The 20,620-nt window shown below is 64.4% G+C and overlaps 1 protein-coding gene across 3 annotated transcripts in view; it reads right to left on the bottom strand.

Annotated features, from left to right (window-relative positions):
* LOC111160439 (BAI1 associated protein 2) overlaps positions 1-20,620 on the bottom strand; it is a 62,490-nt gene that overhangs the window by 35,439 nt on the left and 6,431 nt on the right. For all 3 annotated transcript variants that reach the window (XM_022523569.1, XM_022523570.1, XM_022523571.1), the window contains exons 2-3: positions 11,770-11,845; positions 9,226-9,312 (exon numbers count right to left, since the gene is read on the bottom strand). In XM_022523569.1, coding sequence (XP_022379277.1) covers positions 9,226-9,312; positions 11,770-11,845 — 163 coding nt within the window. The remainder of the gene's footprint in view (positions 1-9,225; positions 9,313-11,769; positions 11,846-20,620) is intronic.

Genomic DNA, 20,620 nt, shown 5'->3' with positions numbered 1-20,620 from the left:
CCCCCTGCCCCCGCATGTGTCCACCGGGGCTCACCTCCAGCAGGCTCGCCGCCGGCCAGTCTCGTCTTGCACCCTGCCTGGTGTGACTTGCCAGGAGGCGCGCGGTGTGAACAGAGCGGAGAGTTTCGGCCTATGTTTACCCCCAAAGCAGACACGGGTGACCAAGGTCACCTGGGAGAGAGAACCGACACCAGGTCACAAGAAGCCGCCTAGACCTCATCAGGACAGGACAGAGCAAGGCCAGAAGGGCTCAGACATCCCCAGTGGTCACCCAGAGCCCCGGCCTGACACTGAGCAGAGACGCTGCCCCCCGGCCTGGCACTGAGCAGAGGTGCTGCTGTGAGCCCCTCATAGGGTCCCACCGAGGACCCTCGTCTGTGAGTGACAATGGCTCTCCACAAGCCTGCCCGTCACGCTACCTTGCTAACTGCCCAGGCAGCCATCGGCTCTCTGGACAGCTGCTTCTCAAGCACTGACTTGCTGGAGCTCATGCAAGACACAGACGGGCAGAGGCGACCCGCAGAGGACTGGGCATCCGTACGCCAAGTCGCCACAGTCAGGATGTCACAGATCCTGACATGCCCGCCCTCTGCCAACGCCAGGGACTCCAGGCACCCACACCCCCCAGGGCTGGCACCCCAGGGGAGGGGTGGAGACCTGCCTCCCAGGCTCCCAACCCGGCACCTGCACCAGCCCTCGGGCCACCGCACTGCAGAGAGGAGCTCTGCCCCAGTGGGAAAGCGAGGGAGCTGCTCTCCTCCTCAGACGCTCTCGGGGTGGGGGTGGGGAGGCGAGCCACGCCCAGCTCAGCGCACGAGCTCTACAGCGCCTAGCCTGGGGGGGCACGTGGTGGAGTCATGGGACAAGGTCCGGGGGCCAGATTGGCTGACATGGGAGATCGCTGGGCCCCGGAGTCTGGGGCTGGCCTGGGCATGCCGCTGCAGGGAGGGGTTTACGAGGCCTCCGCGAGCTTCCCGTGGCATGCCAGGACCTGGGACGGGTCCCACGCTCCCTGGCAGGGCAGGAACAAGCTGACAGAAAGGCCCCAGGCCAGGCCCTCACAGACCCTGCCCAGCCCCTGTCACCCCAGAAAACGGGCTCAGGACAGAACTATGGCTTAAGGCCCCTCTTTGCCCCTTCCAAGCAGGAACCCCGGTAACCAGGCGAGAGGCCCTGGGTCCCCAGCCTGTCCTCAGGAGGAGACCCAGTCATGGACTGCTGTGCCCCATTGTCATTCCTGCCCCAGAGCAGACCCCTGGATGCCAAGGGACAAGGAAGCGTGCTGGAAGACCTCCGGCTCTCACCAAAGCCGCTGCTGACAGACAGGAATCCGATTAGGACCTTTACTAACGTCTCCTGGCAGAGGCTCAGTCTAGCCCCTAACACTCTCACCAGGGTGGGCTAAGCTGGTACCCTGGAAGCCCCCAGGAGGAAAGCAGGTCGTCTGAGCCCAGGGGACCCGAGAATGGACCCCCCCCAAAGACCACCCCACCCCAAGGCCTGGGCTACCAAGCAGGACGAGGGGCCACAGCCCAAGACAGAAAGGCCGACCCACCAGCTCGCAGGCTGGCTTCGACCCTTCTCATCCACACAAAGCTGAGCAGGACGACAAAGTCCACGAATCCACAAAGGGCTGTCCAGTACCAAGCCCTGACAGGTCCCTGTGGCCCAGGAAGCCCAGAAGAGCGCAGTCCTGACCTCTGGGGTCGCTCAGCTGCTTCTGCCCCAGCCACTTCTTCACCGGCCAGTGGAGGGGGCCTTGGTGTCCTTAGCTGGGAAGGGGAGGGAAAGGCAGGATCTAGGCACGATGGGGCCTAGGTGTGGGTGATACGGGGTCTCTGAGCCAGGCCCTAGGGACTTGAAATCGCTCCCACAGCGTGGATCTGACTCAGCCTCCAAATGGCACGTTCCTACTCTCGGGTCCGACAGCAGGGGCCACATCAGACCGACTGTGCTAGGGTGGCTGATGGGGAGGCGGGGACACACGAGAGCTCCTTGGCCAGGTGGTCAGCCCCTAGGGTCAGCTCTGCCGGACACAGACCAGGCACGGGAGGGGTGACACAGCCAGACCACCTCTCGGCCTCATGAGAGCAGGCGGGCAGCCTCGGGTCCCATCCAGAACCACATCTGCCTTCAGGGGCCCTCCGGCCACCGCTGCAAGGTCCTTGGGGTCACAGTGCCAAGGGCACGCCCTCGTGTGGCCCTGCACCCCAGCCACACCCTGCTCAGGCCAGCGGTACCTCTAAGCGAGAGGCCAAGTTTGAGAAGACCCAGCTCTGCACATAGAACCGGGAAGAGGTGCCCAAATCCCACGGGTTCTCCGTGGGTGGCATGGGAACGCCGGCCTGGGCCCTTCACTTGGGGAACCACAGGTGGAGGGCGGGCAAGGCAGTGCTCAGGCCACACCTTCCTGAATCCAGTGACTCAGGGGCCAAAGCAGGCGGGTTTCAGGCCGCCTCCCAGCAGAAGTGCCTGCTGCAAGGCCTCGCCCCGCACGCAGCTCTGGCGCTCCCGGTGCCGGCCGACAGCAGCCCTGCAGGCGCACATGTGCCCCAGACCACTAACAGCGGCCACTTCAAAGGCAGGGAACAAACACGAAACAGCCGTTCGTACAGATGAGGCAGCCGGAGCAGGCCGTGGACGGGACCGGGTGGGCTGGGCGGGGGAGTGTGACCCCGTGTGCAGGACACGGGGCTCAGTGCAGGTTCCGCCGCACAGCTCTTTAAATGGCGCTGCCTTCATGAAAACCGCAGAACCCTCCAGACTTGCCTGCAGAGACGGGAGGCCAAATGGTGGGCGATGTGATCCCCTCCTGCTGCCTGAGTGATTCCAGCACCGAAAGCCCGAGTCCCTTCACACGTGGGCCGGGACCCCCCCCCGCCCCGCTCCCTCCCTGGGTTCTGCCCGCTCTGTGCACACAGTCGTCCTGCCGACAAGAGCCCAGGCTGTAGCTGCAGGCCTTGTCCAGGGGGCGGGACGTGCTGTGGCACGCGGCACCCTGGGAGGCCACAGATGACAGCAGCCTCGCCTGCACAGGGGCCCAGAGCAGTGGCTGGCCCCCTGGGAGCAGAGCACCCCTGGGAGCCAACACTGGGGCAAACAGTGCGTGCGATGGCACAGACTGGAGCTGGGGGCTGAGGGCCCAGGAGCCAGCCCTCCGTGCCTGGGTGGGGGACGTGCCCAGCCATGGCTGCCCGCGCCTGTGGCACACAGAGAGCGGAGCCAGAGCAGGACCGAGGTATTGTCAGGGGGCAAGGGAGAGGGGCAGCGGCCCAGAAGAGATGGCAGCAGGAGCTCTTTCCACTCCTCTTCCAGCTTCTCCCTGAACTGAAATGTCCAATCGCTTGACCCTTTAAGGAGTGCAGAGCCTGGAGGGACCCCGGCCGCCGCAGCACGTCTTCCCTGGCTCAGCCTGCCATAGGGCAAGTGCTCCGATGGCCCGTGTCCCCACCGAGCCACGGAAACACCAGCCTCCTTCAGGATGAAGAGAAGCTGACCTGCTCCCCCACGGGAGCCTTCTAGAAACATCGGCAGTCCTGTGCATGCTCCCAGATCAGGCTGATGGCGTTTCTAACTGCTCGTGGTCTGGACAGATCAGGAAGAGGCCCAAGCACGGGGCCTCCTGCCCACCCTCCAAGGGACTCAGATGGAGGGAGTCACGGGCGGAAGGGCCGCAGCCACTGAGATCTGGCGAGTCCCCCACCCCCGCCGCCCCCCGCAGGGCCCTGGGACAGGCACATGGTCGGGGTGTCCTCCCTGGGGCCGCAGGCTGGGGATTGGCCTGGAGCCTCGGACCCCGGCCAGCACGCCCACCGCTGGAGCCGCCAGGGAGCCCGGCGCCAGCAAGCACAGAGCCCACAGGGATCCGAGCAGAGCGGGGCCTTGGAAGAGCCGCCCTGAGCACGCAGATCAGAGGCTGGTGCACTCTGTAATTACCCCGCGGCGGGCGGGGGGCACACGGGAGGCGAGCCTCAGCAGGGCCGGGAAGGCAGAGGTCCGAGAGCCGCAGGCAGCTGCACACGGTCGAGTGTGGGTGGTGCCGGCGAGGGGTTAGAGACGCTACAAGAGGCTTCTGAAGGCGGCCGTCCCCGCGCTCCCTGACAAAGCCGCCTGCGGTTATCAGAGCAAAGGCCTGCTGGCCTTGCTGCAGGGGCAGGCCCGAGAGAAGCAGAGAGCGGGTGCCCCCCATGAGCCCTGGGGCTGGGGGCTCAGAGACCGGCGGGACCAAAGGCAGAGCGGCCAGCTGCCTACTGTGCGGGGAGACGGGCAGAGTCTGCGCAGCCCCAGCCCAGGAGCACAAAGGCCGCTGTGGGGCCAGGCTCGCGCTCAGAAGTGGGAAACACGCTGTGGGAGGCTCTCCACTCCCACAACCTTGGGGTCTAACTCGAGGAGCGCGTGCTGCTCCAGACCCTCCCTCTGGGCGGAAAGGGCACTGGGCTCCGCAGGGGGGTGGGGGGGGTGCAGTGTCCTGCAGCTGTCCGATGAGGGTCTGCACACGCCACCCTAACAGGGGACTGGAGGAGTCAGAACACAAAAGGGAGTGGGACCAGGGTCTCCAACCCTCCAGCCCCCAGGAGGGAGCACACCTGAGACCCAGGCGGGAAGTCGGCAGCCAGAGGGCAGGCGAAGCCCCACTGAGCCCCGCGGCAAGATCACGCTTCTGAAAACGACCTCAGGTCAGAGAGCCCTCCTCCCCGGTGCCTGGGCCAGCCCCCCACCCACACACTCCCCCCGGAGACCGGCTCATTCTCAGCAGGACTCCCAGCTCCCCACTCCCGTCCTGGGGGGGAAGACCGTGGCAGGAAATGATCAGAAACAGCAAGTCCACGGCGCTGCAGACGGGAAGGGCAGCAGGAAGCCAAACTCTAGCCCAGACAAAGGGACAGAGAAAGTTACCATGCTGAGGCGGGGTTCAGCGGCTCAGGACGACGGGATTGCACGACGAGTCACCTGCACACTCACATCACACCCCGCAGCCGAGAAAGCCACGACCACGGGAGAAACCAACAGGCCCTTTGTCCCGGGAGCGGGGTGGGGCATGCCTTGTCGGCTCGCTAATCAGCACGGGGGGCTCTCGAGACTGGAAGGTGACACAGAACCCACACCCGTCACCAGGGGACAGGTGTGCTCTCTCCCCGAAGCACGTGTGTGCACACGGGGCCCCGGGCCGGACAGGACAGCCCGTCAGAGAGCCGAGACGCAGGACCATCCGGGAACCCATGTGGGCCCCTCGCCGGGGTCCCGACCAGCCTGCAGAAGGGGAGGGGAAGGGAGCCCACAATGATGCCCCTGGCAACCCACTGAGGGAACTGAGCACGGAGGGACCAGGACAAATCACGTCCTCGGCGGGTGACCTCAACACCTGAAACTCCAATGACACTGTTGCGTGTGGACAGTGGCCAGAACGTGCCACCGGACCCCAACCTGTCCACACAGCCAAGAGCAAAGCACCCCAAGTGCGAAATTTCCACCAGGCCTCAAGGCGGTGGCAAAGCAAGAGGCTCAGAAGGGCCTGGAAGACCTTGTCTCTCTCAGCAGGTCACCATGTGGGACAAGTTCAGGCCGGGTGTCCCCCCTGGGTGGCATCATCTGTCCCTGGTACGTGGGCACCTTGGATGCCCCAAATTATGACAAAGTGAAAACAAGTGCCTCTTGGTGTCTGAGAAGTGAGGCTAGCGCACCCCCACCCCAACCCCCGAGCTGGGCTGGCCAAGGGGGCCGGTAGCTGTGGTGTCTGGGCCAGGGGTCAGGGTGGTGGGGGGAGGGGGATCCTGTCCATGCAGATGTGGCATGAGAGCATGAGTGAGAAGGGAACGTGGCTGCCCGAGCCACACTCAGAGGGGAGCCCTGCCAAGTCCCACAGAAGCCTCCCGAGCCGGGCATAAGCCCATGCGCTCACTCCCGTCCCCGAGGGTGACGGCACTTCCACAGGGAGCACCCGGGGCTGCCTGTCCCGCAGCCCAGCACCATGTCTGAGGCGGCCTAGCAGGGCAGCACCGTGGAAGTCACCGTGGGGCCGGGCTCAGCATTGCCGTCCCATGGACACATTCGTTCAGAGCAGCAAAACCCACCCAGAATAACGCAACAGCTGACAGAACACAGAAACGTGGCGTTCCCAGTGTGTTCGTGGAATGTTCCACAGCAGCCACCAAGGGCACTCGCTGCAGGGGACGGGCTCTGGGCAGCCCCAGAAAGCACAGACCCACCCTCCCAGGGCTCCGCCACCCTCCCTTGCTCCAGACCGCGCTTACTTCTGCCAGAACGCCTCACTTGAGCCCCCTGCACTCGTGCGTGCGTCCCTTGCTCCTGTCCTCTGCACCCGGGTCGCAGCTCAATACCCGTGGCCCTGGAGGCACCCTCCCCACAACACACACACAGGCACACAGTCGGAAGATCTGCAGCACCCCAGGAACGAAGACCCCCAATGCTTCCAGGAGGAGAAACACAGAACACTCACCCAAAACTGAAGCCCCGCGTCGGAGAAATTAGCAGCCCAGCGCTAGGGCCCAGAGGACAGTGGGTGGTGTCCCCAGGCCCGAGGCAGGACCGCATCCCGTCTGCGGTTCAAAGTCAGCCAAGCCTTTGGCCAAGTAGAGACGTGGCTGCAGACACAGGAGGGCTCAGGTGCTTTCCTACATACGTACCCAGTTTCCCCCAGCTGAGGGAGAAACGTGACCGGAGCACGTGGTCTCCGGACTGGAAAAGGGACTCCCGGTGGACCAGGGTGGGGGGGGTGCCGGCGGGAGGGATCCGAGCGAGCGGGAAGGTGGGGCTGGGGACGTGCTCCCGAGGGAAGAAGCAGCTGCACGCACCAGGACCGTGGCCGAGGCTCTGGGAACGCATCAGCAGAAGCAAACCGCGAACCAAGCAAATGAAGGAAACGGCAAAGGCGGAAGTGGTAAGCACAGTCGCGATAAAACCCACACACAGAAAATCAATTACCCGGACGTCCCTGAAAACAAACGCATTTGCTCCTAAAACAACTCCGGACGGCACCGGGAGAAACCATCTGCGAACCCCGCACCTCCACCCCGGGACAAAACCCAGCCGGAGGAGGACGGGAGCACAGACCGGCCGAGCAGGAGAAGCGCGCGCGGGGAGAGACGCTCACGCGCGCTGGTTCACGAGCAGGACGCGAATCTGGAAATGCCCAAACCGGAAACAGCCCAGACGTCGCTCCGCAGAAGGCAGAACACGCCGGCGCCTCCATCTAGTGGGAAGCCTTGGCACCAAGGTGCGAGGGCCGCTGGCGCGCGGAGGAACATGAACGACTTTCGCGGTAATTCTGCAGATAGAAGCGGCCGGACCCAGAACGGACCACAGCACGCGCCCCGCAATTCCACCGCTAACTTCCCGTGCAGAAAGAAGCCAGACTTCACGGTCACGACGGGTCACTGCCCGATGTCCGGAGCCGCTGTACATGCAGAGGACAGCGGATGAGTAGCTTCCAGGGTCTGGGAGGGAGAGGGCCACTGGGGTCGGGGTCCTCCGGCTGGAGTGGGTGATGGGCGAGCTTTGGAACCAGATGCCAGTGAGCAGCCCTGAACTGCGGGGCCTCAGAGAACGGGAGAACTGGCTGACCAGGGGAGCCCCATGTTTGCTGCCACAGCGCGTGGTGAGAGGACACAGGTCTGTCTGCCTAACCCTGACGCACGCAGAGGACGTTCCCGTCCAGTGCTGGCCTCCACGCGAGCCTCAGTAGAGAGTCCAAACACTCAGGAAAGCAAACTGCAAACTCCCTGATTCCAGCTGGGATGGGCCAAGCTCCTGGAGCGTGAGGGGCCATCCCTGCCCTGGCGAGCTCCCTGCCCTGCCGCCCCGCTGCTCACTGGGCCTCGCCACCGGGAAGCTCTGGGACCTCAGGGTGGCTCCGCACACGCCCACCACCCTCCTGGGGCCACAGAGACCCGCGTTTTCCCACGGGCAGACCCTCGCCCTTCTGTGAGCGCGACCACAGGGCCCATGTGTGACCCACGTAGCCACAACCGACCCCACGATCAAACGCCCTTCTCGCAGACAGGAGCCCGTGCGCAAACTCACATGGGGTCATGCTCAGCACCAGCTCCCCTCCGAGGGGCTCAGAGGCCAGTCCGTGGCCACCAGAGCTGCAGCCAGGATGCCCAGGAGGTGCGGACAGGCCCACAGCGGCCCCTGAGCCCGAGCGTCCCCCGTGTCACCGGTGAGGCCACGCCTGCCTGCCTCGAGCCCCCCGCGTCCTCCCGCGTCTGCCAGGGGCAGGTGAGCCCCGCCTTGTCCGTGGAGGCCAGACGGCGTCCCTCCACGGCTAGAGAGCAGCACAGCCCCTCAGGCGCTGGAGGAAGGTCTGCCTGGCGCCCCCACAAGCAGAGCCCGCCCATCGTGGGGGTCCGGCGCGCTCCACTGGCAGGTTGCCCCCAGCCCCATAAGTCTCCAGAGCTGTGGCAGTGTCCTCACTGGACACGTGGCCTGGGCCTGCCAGGGAACTGGGCCGGCTGGGCCTCCGTGTCCCCAAACAAGGCAACGCCAGAGGCCCCTGCAAAGTGCCACGGTGGAGAGGCCCCCACGTGGCAGTGGACAGTGTGAAAGGCCACAAGGGCCGAGGGAGGAAGACGGCCTTCTCCGCCGGCGACAGCCTGCTGCCCCACACCTGCGGGCACGCCCAGGGCCTCTGGGCGCGTGAGGGACACTCTCCCCACTTCATTCTTGTGCCCGCGTTAGGAGCGACGTGAACTCACGGCACAAAATTTGCAAAACAGTGAAAGTACAGAGAGAATGACCCGTGCCAGGAGCTCCCCTGCTGCACTTCTGGGCCTTTTCCTCAGTTTACCACACGATGTGCACACACAACACCAGGGCACCCCATGTGATGGGCTGGCGTCCCGTCTCCCTGTTATACCAGGTATGCTCCCCATGACCTCAGTCGTCCTACAGGGCGCTCCACACCAGCCATGTGGATCTGCCCGGGTCCTCACCCCACGCTCTGCTCCTCGGGGGGACTGACCCACCCGTGTGCACCCTGAGTACCCTGAAGCTGCCCAGTGCACCCCGCCTGTGGCCAGGCGCGCACCTCACAGCCTCTGCCAGCCGTAAGAGTCACGGTTCTCTCAGAAAAGCTTCTTGTTTGACGAGGAGAACGTGATCCCCAGTGGAAGCAGGACCAGACACAGGACAGGACCCCAGTCCTGCCCAGGCATAGGTGGCGACCCGGCCCCCATCTGGGGGTCTCTGCCGCATCAGAGGTCTTACCGAGTTCTTTGGAGCCCTGGCTCTCGCTGGCTAGCTCGCCCATCTTCACGAGGGCGTCGAAATAGCCTTTGGCAGCGTAGGTGACACCTGAGAGAGGAGAGAACAGCTAGTGCCCTTCCTGTGGGTGCACACGGCCCTCAGCACCCACGCTGAGCTCACGGTGCGCGCCAGTCCCCCGAGCTCCGCAGCCCTTCCGCCTGGGCTGAGCGCACCCCGTTTCTGGTTGACATTCTCCTCTCGTTGGAACTGTTGGACCTGCTGCTCTAAGAACGTGGTGCCCAGTCAGGCCCACCAGCCAGCCAGGGGCTGCCGGTCAACTGCTAGGTGCCATCGTCAGCCCCCCGGGTTGGGTGAGAGGTGGCAGGGCCCACCAAGGACACGTCACGAGACCACACCCTGCCGGGCAGGACACGGCAGGAAGCTGTGCACACAGAGACCCCCAGCCAGCCGTGGGCAGACAGCGCCCCTCACCTCTCCAAGAGGAAGCCACAGCGCGGGCCCACCGCACACCCCACGGCGACTGCGGCCGCCCGGGATGTGCCCCTGGCGCCTAAGGAAGAGCCCAGTGCCCGCCGACCCCGTGCAAGGGCCCGCCCGCCCTGCAGGCTGGGGGAGGACAGGGTGCTGGGAGCAGCGCCAGCCGTGGGCGGCCACCCTCTGCTCCCTCTGAGCCCTGGCTGGGGCGTCTCGCTGGGCTCACCGTCGCATCTTATCTAGATGGCTTCCCACGAAGCGTGTGCGCAGGAGCACGCCCTCGGCAGCCCCACGCTGGACCATGTCTGCGGCTGGGAGGGGGGCTCCTCAAAGCCGATCAGAGAAAAGCCAAGCCCAGTGCGAAGGGGGTATAGGGGAGGCCAAGTGCGGCTGAGGGGACGGGGCGACGTGTCTGGCTGAGCTCGTGCCGAAAGCCAGTCTGGAAAAACGGGCAGCGGGGGAGCCCTGATTCTCCATACCCGGCCCCTGGAGAGCCTCACAGGGGTCCCCAGTGGGTGCAGAAAGGGCAGGGCGTGGCCATGACCAGGCCTGACTGGGAGTGACACGACGTCCCCCCACGAGGAGGCCAGGTGAGGCTGCAAAGGGTCCCACAGAGGGCGGCTCCGGAAGGGGAGCCCCGTCAGCCACGTGCAAGGCCCCGCATGCTGGTGCCCAGGAGAAGGAAGAGGGGAAAGCCCGGTCCGGCTCCACGGGCACCGCGAGGGGCTTTGCTCGCAGTACCCGAGGCCCCAGCTCTGCCCTCCTGCCCCTTCCCCCGGCCGCCGGCCTGCAGACTGGGCGCCTGTCCTACACGCAGCGTGTTCTGGCGCAGCAGACGGGACGGGACGTTCACCCGCAGGCTGGGCCGGCTCCCAACTCCTGGCAGGCACAGAGGCCGCCACCAAAGCCTGGGACCTGCCATCGTCAGTAAGACCCTACAGGTCAGCTTTCAGCTTGAGGAAGGGACAGAACCTCGAGGCAAGCAGCTGGGCCTCCTTTCTTGCAGGGCTCCTGGGGCAGTGTCCCTGTGCACAGGGCCGTGGGGCGGAGGGAGGGCAGCTCGGGAGAGCCTGCGGGGTGCAGAACACAGTGTGCGTCCTGAAACCAGAAGACCGTGCAAGGCCCCGCCCCTCCACGCCCACACGGAACCAGGGAGACGGCCGGGGGCTGCCAGTCAGCGCCACCCACATGCACACAGCAGGAACCCAGGAGCCCTGCCCCACACTCCTGGCGTGATCTGTGTGTGACATCAAGGCCACTCTCCTTCAAAAGGGTCAGTGTGCAGCAGCCTCGCGTAAGAGGAAGGACCAGGGCCGCGGTGGAAGGCTATGTCGTAGACCTGCACACAACCGGAGACCCTCCCTGCCCCCGAGACGGGGCCAGTGGACAGGACTGTGGCCAGACACCTCCAGGTGCAGACCAGCAAGGCCGCTGTCCAGGAACCCAGTTCCACTGGCTGCTCTGTCCCCAGGTGACCATGAGACTGCCCAGCCCTCTCCTCGCCATCCCCAACCCAAAGTGCCACCCAACCACGTCCCCACAGGGCAGTGCACAGCCCAGGCCAGCAGTCAGACACTGCTGTGCACTCTGCACAGAGAGCCTCCCTGCCGGGGGGCGGCTCTGCTAACAAGGACATCACAGTCAGAGCAACAGCCTGACACCCACCCTGGAGAGACACCGGGGGTCGGGGGAGACCAGCATCGGGCCCTGAGAAGCGGGTAACCCTGACCACAGTGTGACTCGGCTGGCCCCCACTGGGCTGGAAGGGCCCAGACACACCCACAGCACATGCTGGCACCAATGTCCCCTCCGCGAGCGAGGGCCCTGAGTCCCAGGTCTCCGTGAATGGCGCAAGCCCCAAGCCCTACACTCAGTTCTGCAGACGAAGGTTCTGAGGACAGACATCCACAACCACCGTCTTTAGGTGCCGTGGGCTGATACTGAGCCCAGCCCCCAGGACTGCACACTGGGTGCAGACTCCGGGGCTCACAGGCCTCCAAGGCGCGGCCCCCACTCTCCCTCCTCCCACTGCATCCAGCCCCCCGAGCTGCTCCCACCCCGCGGCCTCACCCGCCAGGGCCTTCTCGTAGTTCTTCCCCATAGCAATGAAGTTCCGGAGACTGGGGTTGAACTGCTCCATGATGGTCTGCGAAAAGCAAGAAGAGAAAAGGCGTGAGTGACCCCGGTGACCTGGGGACCCCAAGAGCATCCCAAGAGCAGGAGAAAACCCATAGGTGAAGACTACGGAGGCCCAGCCAGGCTTCTGGAGTACAGACCCCAGCCCTGCCCTCGGTGCCCTCGGGCAGACCCTCCCCACCCCCGACCCAAGCCTTGGGTGTCACCTCCGCACGGTGGGGACAAGGACGCAGCACTGTGCTGGGCTCCTGCGGATTGAACAAGCCGCCATGGAGCACGGGCTGAGGGGCCCGGCAGGCAGTCGCCGCGCAGAAGGGCTGCTGCTGGGGCGCCGCTCCCGTCTACCAGGGCTGAGTCAGCTGAGGAAACCCTCCTGCCGGGCACACCGGCGCCGCCCAGCACCCCCACCCCCGCCCGGAAGTCTTCACTCCAATGTCAGCTCTGATTAGAGGGACCCGCAGCCTGGTCTGCAAACACCCCGTGGTGAATGACCCCGTGGGCCGGGTCTTTTGCCCGACGGACTGCACTTCTTCGCCGGAAGAAATTGGATTTCCACCGCCAAGGGCAAATCAAGGTCTTCGTCACAAGGCACAAACACAGGCGCCCGAACGCCAGCAGAAGGCGACTGCCACGGGCAGCTGGCACTGCCCACCGAGAGCCGGCCCAGCCAGCAAGGACACTGCACGGAACCTGCAAAGAAGCCTCGTCTCGGCCACATGCTGCCTGCTCAGGTCCACGAGGACAACGGGCATGGGTCCGAACTTTCCTGAGGATGGGCGAGAGCAGGCGTCCCTGAGGGGAAACGCCCCGCCCTGTCCCCGGCCACAGGGACCCCCGAGGCTTCTCTGTGAACTGAGGCGGGCGCCCTCACCCCAGCCCCCACCTGTGCACAGCTCCAGCCCCGGTCACGCCCGTTCTGGCCCCTCCTTGCCCTCGGCCCGTGGGAAGGGCTCTGGCGCTGCCGCCCGCCCACCCTGGGGTGCAGCACAGAGGGACGCAGCCCCGCGCCCCCAGGGGATGAGGCCCTGCAGAGCTCCCACCCACTCACGGATGGGGCTGGGCCGAGGCTGGTGGAGGGTGCCCACTGGGCTCTACACCATGTGGGGAACAAGGGAAGGAAACAGGGTGGGTGTGCCTTCCCGTCGGGACACAGCCAAGGGAAGGGCCCCTGCTACACGCAGACCCAGCAATGAGGGATGCAGGGGGCCCAGCAGTGTCCCTGCCACAGTCCCATCCCTGTGTAGCCGGCAGCCGGAGCGCAAAGGCCCACCCGTATCACACAGCAGGCAGAAGCACCCTGCGCGGGCAGAGAGCATGACGGCGGGCCACGGGCTCCCGCAGGGGGAGAGCAGGGGAGTGGGGCCGCTGGGGGTACCAGGGACAGCAGAACAGCAGGCAAGCCGAAAGGTCGGTGAGGAGGTGGGAACAGGCCAGCCCACCGCCCCACAGCCTCACCGCCTGCGTGCAGAAGGCCGTGCTTTCCAGGCTGGATGGGAAGCCCAGGGAGGGTCTAAGCCATGCAGTCCGACGACATTCCAAAGGGAGACTCTTGCCGAGGCCCCAACAGATGTGGGGTCCCCCACTGGAGCTGCTCTGGGATCTAAGAAGCGGGGCCCTTGGGAGAAGAGGCTGGGCCCACATGTCCCGTGGATGTGGCACTGTGATGTGGGGACAAATGGGGCATGCGGGGGACCGGATGGGGGGAGGCAGGCGAGATGCAGGTGGCTGGGTTGGGGACTCAGGAACCTAGACGTGCTAAATCCAGGGAGGGCCTGGGAAGAGGAACTGGGACGCCCTAACGGGCAGCAAGGTCGGGCAGACGGGGAGAATTCTGAGCGGGAAGCTGGGTTTGGGGGTGGTCACCATCCGGGGGTGAACGCAGGGCCTGTGGGAGCTCAAGCCGCCTGTAGACCTGGGGGCAGAGAAAGGCTTGTGATTCACATGTAGCTGTCCTTTCTCTTCCTCTTTCTTCTTTTTTTTTTTTTAAAGATTTTTATTTATTTGTGAGAGAAAGAGACAGAAACACAGGGAATACAAGCAGGGGGCACACAGACTCACCCGCTGAGCAGGGAGCCTGACTCGGGGCTCCCTCCCAGGACCCTGCGACCATGATCTGAGCCAAAGGCACCCGTGTGTCGGGTCCGGAAAGGAGTCAGGGTGCGGTAGGGCCCTGAGTCCGGTGCTCTTGGTGTCTGCAGGGTTGCAGAGTTGCAGGAGTGCGGGGGTGCGGGAGACCTTGTGCTCATGTGTGTGCGCACGCTAGTCCACATGGGCACAGGGTTTCAGCACAAAGCGTGTTTCTCACTGTGGGGCTGGGCCCAGGTGTGAGCCACTGCCCTAGCGGGTGCTGGTGCCAAAACACACTGCCTTCTCGGGACCGCGGCCCCCCCGGCTCCGGGGTAGCACCCCCAGCCTCCCGGCCAGAACAGGACACTGTGCCCAAGCTCATCCTTTGAGCCCCATTACCATCCTGAGCAACAGCAGGAAACAGGCCAGAAGCCACCCAGGCCGAGCGAGGGGATCGCCGTGGCAGCCCGCCCACGCCCTCCCGACGACACACGGGGACAGCCGCCAGGTTTCACTCCCTCAGCAGGGCAGCTGAGCTCATGTGCCAGGAATGCAGGAGTGAGCGGGCAGGGCAGGGTGGGCGCTGGGGTTCCGGTCAGGCCGCCTGGGCAGGGCAGGTGGCCGGGACACCAGGTCTGGTCACACAGCAGCCGTTCTCTCACCTAGAGGCGGCGGCAGAGACGGAACTGTCTCTGCCCCCAGGCCGCTTGCTGCTCTGTGCAGAGCCCACTCCCTGGCCTCCTACGGAAGCAGTCAGCCACCTGCCTCCCAGGCACTGACGTCCTTGAACCCTGGCAGTCAGAGGCCTGGCACAGGGCTCCTCTGACCTCCCTGCACAGCCCCCGGCCACAGCCGTGAGCGCCCTCTCCACCCACCCCAGCACCGGCTCCGCTAACCAGGCCCCCAGCGGGGCCCCAGGCAGGAGCGTCACGGGCTTCCCCCGGTTATCACGCAGGGGAGGAGGGCTCCGCGGCCTGTCCCTGGCCGCCCTGTCCTGTTTCCCAGAAGGGAAGGGATGTTGCTACCTTTTCATGGGCTCTGCACGGAGCTAGCTGAGACCCGAACACCCACAACCTCCAACAGGGGTCTGTGAGCTTGGAGAGGGGAAGGGGCTGCTTTTCCTTGTGGGGACCCCACCCAGGCTGCTCAAACAGGAGCAAGGCCGGGCGCAGCCTACCTCCTGTCCTGCGGCCACGTGCTGCCGGCCTCACGCTCGTCCTGACACACAGGGCCCCAGAGTGTCACCGCACACAGAGACGCCCCACCACCCCATACTCCAGGGCCATGTTCCCCAAGCCAGGCCACCACCCCACAACGTGAGCCGTGACCAGCTCTGCCCCTCGTGCCGTCTACACAAATGAGAGCCGCACGCCAACCTCAGTTCTGCTGTCGCACCTGGACGCTGTGTGTGTGTCCCTCTGGCAGCTTTTGTGGGCTAAGAATCAGCCCGCGGACCGTGAACAACGGAGCGGACGGCGCTCGCTCACATGGGGGTTTTTTTCAAAGGACACACGACAGCACCAAAAGCATATTTTCTCTAACGATTCTCTTTCTTTTTTTTCTTCAAGATTTTATTTATCTTGGAGAAAAAGGGGGGACGCAGGCATACGTGCACGTGTGAGCGGTGGGAGGGGCAGAAGGAAAGACGCTCCGGCAGACGGCCCACCGCGCCCGGAGCCGGACACGGAGCTCGATCCCGGAATTCTGAGATCGTGAACTGAGCCGAAGCCAGGAATCAGATGCTCAACTGACCGGGCCATCCAGGCTCCCCTCTAATGACCTCCTCCAATCAGGTTTCTCTTCTCCAGCTAACTCCGCCGTAAGAACGTAGCACACGACGCTCATGACGCGTACAACGTGGTAACTGACTGTTCACGTGATCCGTAACGTTTCTGGCCAACACCGGCCTGTCGGCGGTTAGAGGCACAGGTTACATGCGGGGCTCCGACGGGGAGGGGCTCCGACGGGGAGGGGCTCCGCGGGCTGGCCTCCACGTCGCTCAAGTCTCACCTGCGTTCACCCTCATCACTTCGCTCGCTCATTGGTTCGTTCAGCACCTATTACGGATGCCTGGGGTACCAAGAGGGCTGCTGGGAGATCTGCCCAGGGCCCCTGGACGCCCCCCCAAATACACACTGAGAGAGGGTTAGAGAGAGGAGGTGCCTCTGCTGACACATGCACAAGCTCAGACGAGCTGGGCAGTCACCCTCCTGCCAGGACATCCCAGTGCCAGATGCCCCGGGCCCCCCTGGAATCTAACTGGACCTCTACGCAGGAGTGCCCCTGAGGACCCCAGCCACACTTTTCTCTAAGAGCACCAGGGAGGAGATGAGCACCCCCGCACAGGTGGCTGTTGGTAGGACCCCAGCATGCTGGGAGCCCCGGGGAGCCTTCCCGCATGGGCACTCTGGGACGCTCCCCAGGCATTTGGATTTCCTCTGCAGCCACAGGTCTGCCCGGCCAGTGAGGAGACGGGCAGTGAGACGCCTGGTCTCCACCTTGGGGGGTGAGGAGACGGGCCAACACGCTTCCAGAAAGGCGCTCTGGTGAGGGGCTTTGTGCCCGCCTGCTCCCAGGCCTGTGTCCGGCTGTGCCGCTCGTTCACGCCTTAGCCCTGGCTCCGAGGCATGGCCCCTCCATCACCCTCCCGGCCGGGCAGTCACAAAGAGCGAAGTTCCTCTGCTGACAGGGCAGGTGACCTGCCTCTGCTTCCCCTCCGGCCCCTCCCACGCGAGTACGGACGCGGTGGGTGCGTTGGCCGCTGTCCTGAGCACACGGGCGCGTGCGGTGTGAGGCCGAGCCAGGCTTCCTTTCCCTCAGCACCTGGAAGAGCTCCTCTAGGGGACAAGGTGGCGCTGGGACCCCGGCTGGCCTCTAAGCCCCGCCACCTCGCACCCTCACCCCACCGATCCGGGTGTGCCACCCCATTTTACAGATGGACAGAGGGAGGCCTGGGGAGGTCAAGAACCTGCCCACTAGTTCCGGGCGGACCCAGATGGCCACACTGGGACGAGCTCATCCTTTGCCGCACATGGGCCTCACCTCTGTCTTGACGGTTGGAGAGGGTGCCATCCAACCAGCCTCAGGATCCCCGTCCAGCGATACCAAAACGAGGCAAGGGCCAAGGTGACGGGTATCTGCTCCGTGACCCCTACCAGAGGACTGATGCCCGGGTGCCCGCCCCTTCGCTTACCCAGGATGCACAGCCTCCAGCAGGGGAGGGGCCCAGTGCCTGCCCTCATGCCCCACCTCTGTGACGACTGCAGGGTAAGCAGGCACCAGCTCTGGGGCCCGCTGCAGCCCCCATGAAGAACACAGACTCTCTGGGGTCCTGGGGGAGGGCAAGGGGACAGGGGGTGGGCGGCTGGCAGGGGGGGACCATCAGGCTAAGTCAGGAAAGCCTGGCTTCTCGAGGCAGCTCTGGACGACTCCCATCTGGGGGCAAGGGCAGGTGGAAGGTTCTATCCCCCTTTAAAAATAGAAACAGCTATCCTGACAGTCCTTTCTAAAGGAATAAAACCAACCCAGGGCATTCAGTGAGTGTGGGTGGGGGGGACCTTCCTGGAGGAGGCGAATCCTGAGTTGGACCTCACTGGGTTAAAGCCAGACAAAGGGTAAGACTGTGTTCATACTTGCTCAGAAAAGAACTGCGGTGAAGCTTCCAGAACAAAACAGCCACCACGGTGATGCTGGGAGAGTGAAGGCCAGCAGAGGACGTAAAAAATGCCCCCCAAGGAGCAGGGACAAACTAGGCAGCTCCCAACACACACATGTTACCCTTCCACAGCATCAGCCCCCCCATTCCCTCCACAGGACCCAGGTCACAACTCCCCACCACAGGCACCTGAGGCCTCAGCCCCACAGCCTCCCACAGAGATGAGGGCCCCATGGGGGCTGGGGAGCCCGACCCGGCCGCAGACCCCAAGGACGGAGCATTTAGAAGCAAAGAAACAAGACACCGGACTACTGCAGAATACAGAGGCTGCAGTTCCTACCCACTCCCCGCCCCGGGAGGGCGGCAGCCACGGGACCCCAGGGAAGGCAGACAGAGCTGCTGCCCCGCCCTGAGGGGATGGTTCCTGCCCCATCAGCTTACAGTCAAGTGACAATTCGTGTCTCTGGCCTGGCACCTGGTGGGGTCGGGGGCCCTGAGGCCCCAGGAGCAGGGATGGCCAGAGGCACTGGCAGAGCAGCTCAGGGACAAGGGACAGAAGTCTGGCTATCTCTGGAACCCTGGCTCCCTGCAGGGGGGGGACAGCCCACAGAGGAGCGAGGAGCCGCCCGAGAGGCCAGGCTGCCGGCTACCCTGCTCCCCTCGTTGCAGCCTCGGAGGGCCATCGACTCCTTAGGCCTGGACATCGGACATACCGTGCAGCAGGGTCCAGACACAGCCCCCAACAGCCCAGCCACCCCTCTCCTGTCTGGGAGACACACTCCATCCACGCTGTCTTCAGCGGGAGCACGGCCCCTTCTGGCTCCCACCGCAGACACCTTCCAGTGGCTGGCCATCTGCCCCTGACTGCTGGGCCCCACACCAGGGGACCTGTGTACTTAGGTCACTTCCTATCCACGCTTAGCACCGAGCTGAAGCCTGTGTTGCCTGCCCGCTGCTTTCAGGATAAAATTGCAGTGTGCTCCTGTGGACATCTCAGTGTCGCCGTGACCCCAGATTGGCTGTGTGACTGAGGCTGGAGAAAAACCATCCTGGCCCCAAACGCGAGCGGCCTGGAAACCTGTCCCTCCGTTTCAGCAACGGAGCACCCAGGACCCCCTGCCGACCGTACCAGCCCCCTGCTCCTCGGGGGGGGGGGGGGCCCAGTGCCACACCTGGTGCTAAAGGCTGACTCAGTCCCCTAAAAATGCATGTGCTGAAGTCCCAGCCCCCAGCACCCCAGAACGTGACTGTACTTGGAAAGACAGTCTTGACAGAACTAATTAGGCTGAATGAGGTCATCAGGGTGGGCTGTGTTCCAGTCTCACTAGCGTCCTTCTAAGAAGGGATCAGGGCACAGATGTACACAGAGACACAACCCTGGGGGGGACTCGGGCAGAAGGTGGCCGTTGGCCAGCCCAGGAGAGAGGCCTTGGGAGAACCAGCCCTGCCCATGCCTCGCTCTCAGACTCCAGGCCCCATCAGAAATCAACGTCTCGTGGAAGCCACTGCCTACAGTGCCGTGTCACAGTGGCCGGAGCACCCGGATCACCCAGAGACACCGGGCCAACCCCCAGTCACCATGTGAATGCCCAGTGTTGACAACACAACTAAGTGTGGTTCCTGCTTGTCCAGTTAGAACGTTCCACTGACCCGTCCTTGCCCCTGCTGAGGCTCTGACCTGAGTTTCACAGGGCTGGGCGCCGGCTGGATGAAAAATTACCCATGAGCAAGCAGAAAAGCAGCCTCGGAAGGCTCTGGAACCGCCCCCCAACCCCCCACTGCCCTCATGTTCTACAGGACAGGCGGCCCGAAGGCTGTCACGCTGACAGGAACAATAGGCCACCGGGCACCCAGGAAGTCGGACAGCAGCACGGAGGCCTCTGCCTGGGCCTTCCTACCCTGCCGCTGCCCTCCCGCTCTCTGGAAGCCAGTGGCGACAACCACCGCACACCCAACGCGTTCTCCGTGCCCAGAGTCTCCTACGGGCCTGTTCGCTCGCTAACAAGAAAACGGCCACACAGAGGCTGAAAACTTGCCTGAAGTCTGCGGGACCCCGAATGGAAAGACAGACGGCCCCAGGCTTCAGCAGGCCTGGTTCCAGCCCGGGCTCAGCCACGGGCCAGCTGACGGCCTTGGAACACGCTGCTTCACCTCACTGGGGCTCCCCCGCCAGTGGGGAACAGCCAGGACCCCCCTCGAGAAGCAGGCTGAGAGATAAAGGAGGTCACGTGCACAGCTCTCAGCGCGGTGCGTGGCCCGTGGCCCTCGAGGCTCCCCATGATCACCAGCAGGCTGGGAAGTCCAGGTGGCCCGTGGCCGGAGCTCGGTCTGCCCCCCACCCCCAAGCAAGGCAGAGCCAGACAGGGAGCGCATGACACAGCCCACTTTGCAGCCCCCTCCCAGGACTCCTGCTGCTGGCCTGACCACAGCCCTTGGCCAAGAGGTACCTCCTCAGGCAAGGAGACTTCTGGCTCTGCCACAAGCCTTCCATTTCTTTTTCAGATTTTACTTATTTATTGGGGATGGGGCAGAGAGTGAGCATGAGGGGGGGAGGAGAAGAGCCAAGAGGGAAGCGGGCCCCCCACTGAGAAGGGAGCCCGACACAGGGCTCGATCCCGGACACTGAGATCACCACCTGAGCCAAAGGCAGTCCCGTAACTGACTGAGCCCCCAGGGGCTCCAGAACCCCTTCTTTAAAGAGCCCCGCCAAAAGCAGGCCAGCTGTGACTGTGCGTGGTTCCCGGGCAAGGCACATGCCCTGTTGGACAGAGCTCCGGCTCCGGAACAGGGGCACCCCCTCCTACACCCTCACACCATCCTCACTCCCAACTCCGACAGCAAGATGTCAATTTTTTTTAAAAGATTTGTTTAGGGGCACCTGGGTGGCTCAGTGGGTTAAGCCTCTGCCTTCGGCCCAGGTCATGGTATCAGGGTCCTGGGATCGAGTCCTGCATCGGGCTCTCTGCTCAGCGGGGAGCCTGCTTCCTCCTCTCTCTCTCCCGGCCTCTCTGCCTGCTTGTGATCTCTGCCTGTCAAATAAATAAAATCTTAAAAAAAAAAAGA

The sequence above is a fragment of the Enhydra lutris genome, unplaced genomic scaffold (assembly GCF_002288905.1).
Source record: "Enhydra lutris kenyoni isolate GAN:26980312 unplaced genomic scaffold, ASM228890v2 scaffoldscaffold75, whole genome shotgun sequence".
NCBI classification, from domain to species: Eukaryota; Metazoa; Chordata; class Mammalia; order Carnivora; family Mustelidae; genus Enhydra; species Enhydra lutris.
Note: the sequence above shows the minus strand (reverse complement) of the source record. Positions and strands in the feature narration are given on the sequence as shown.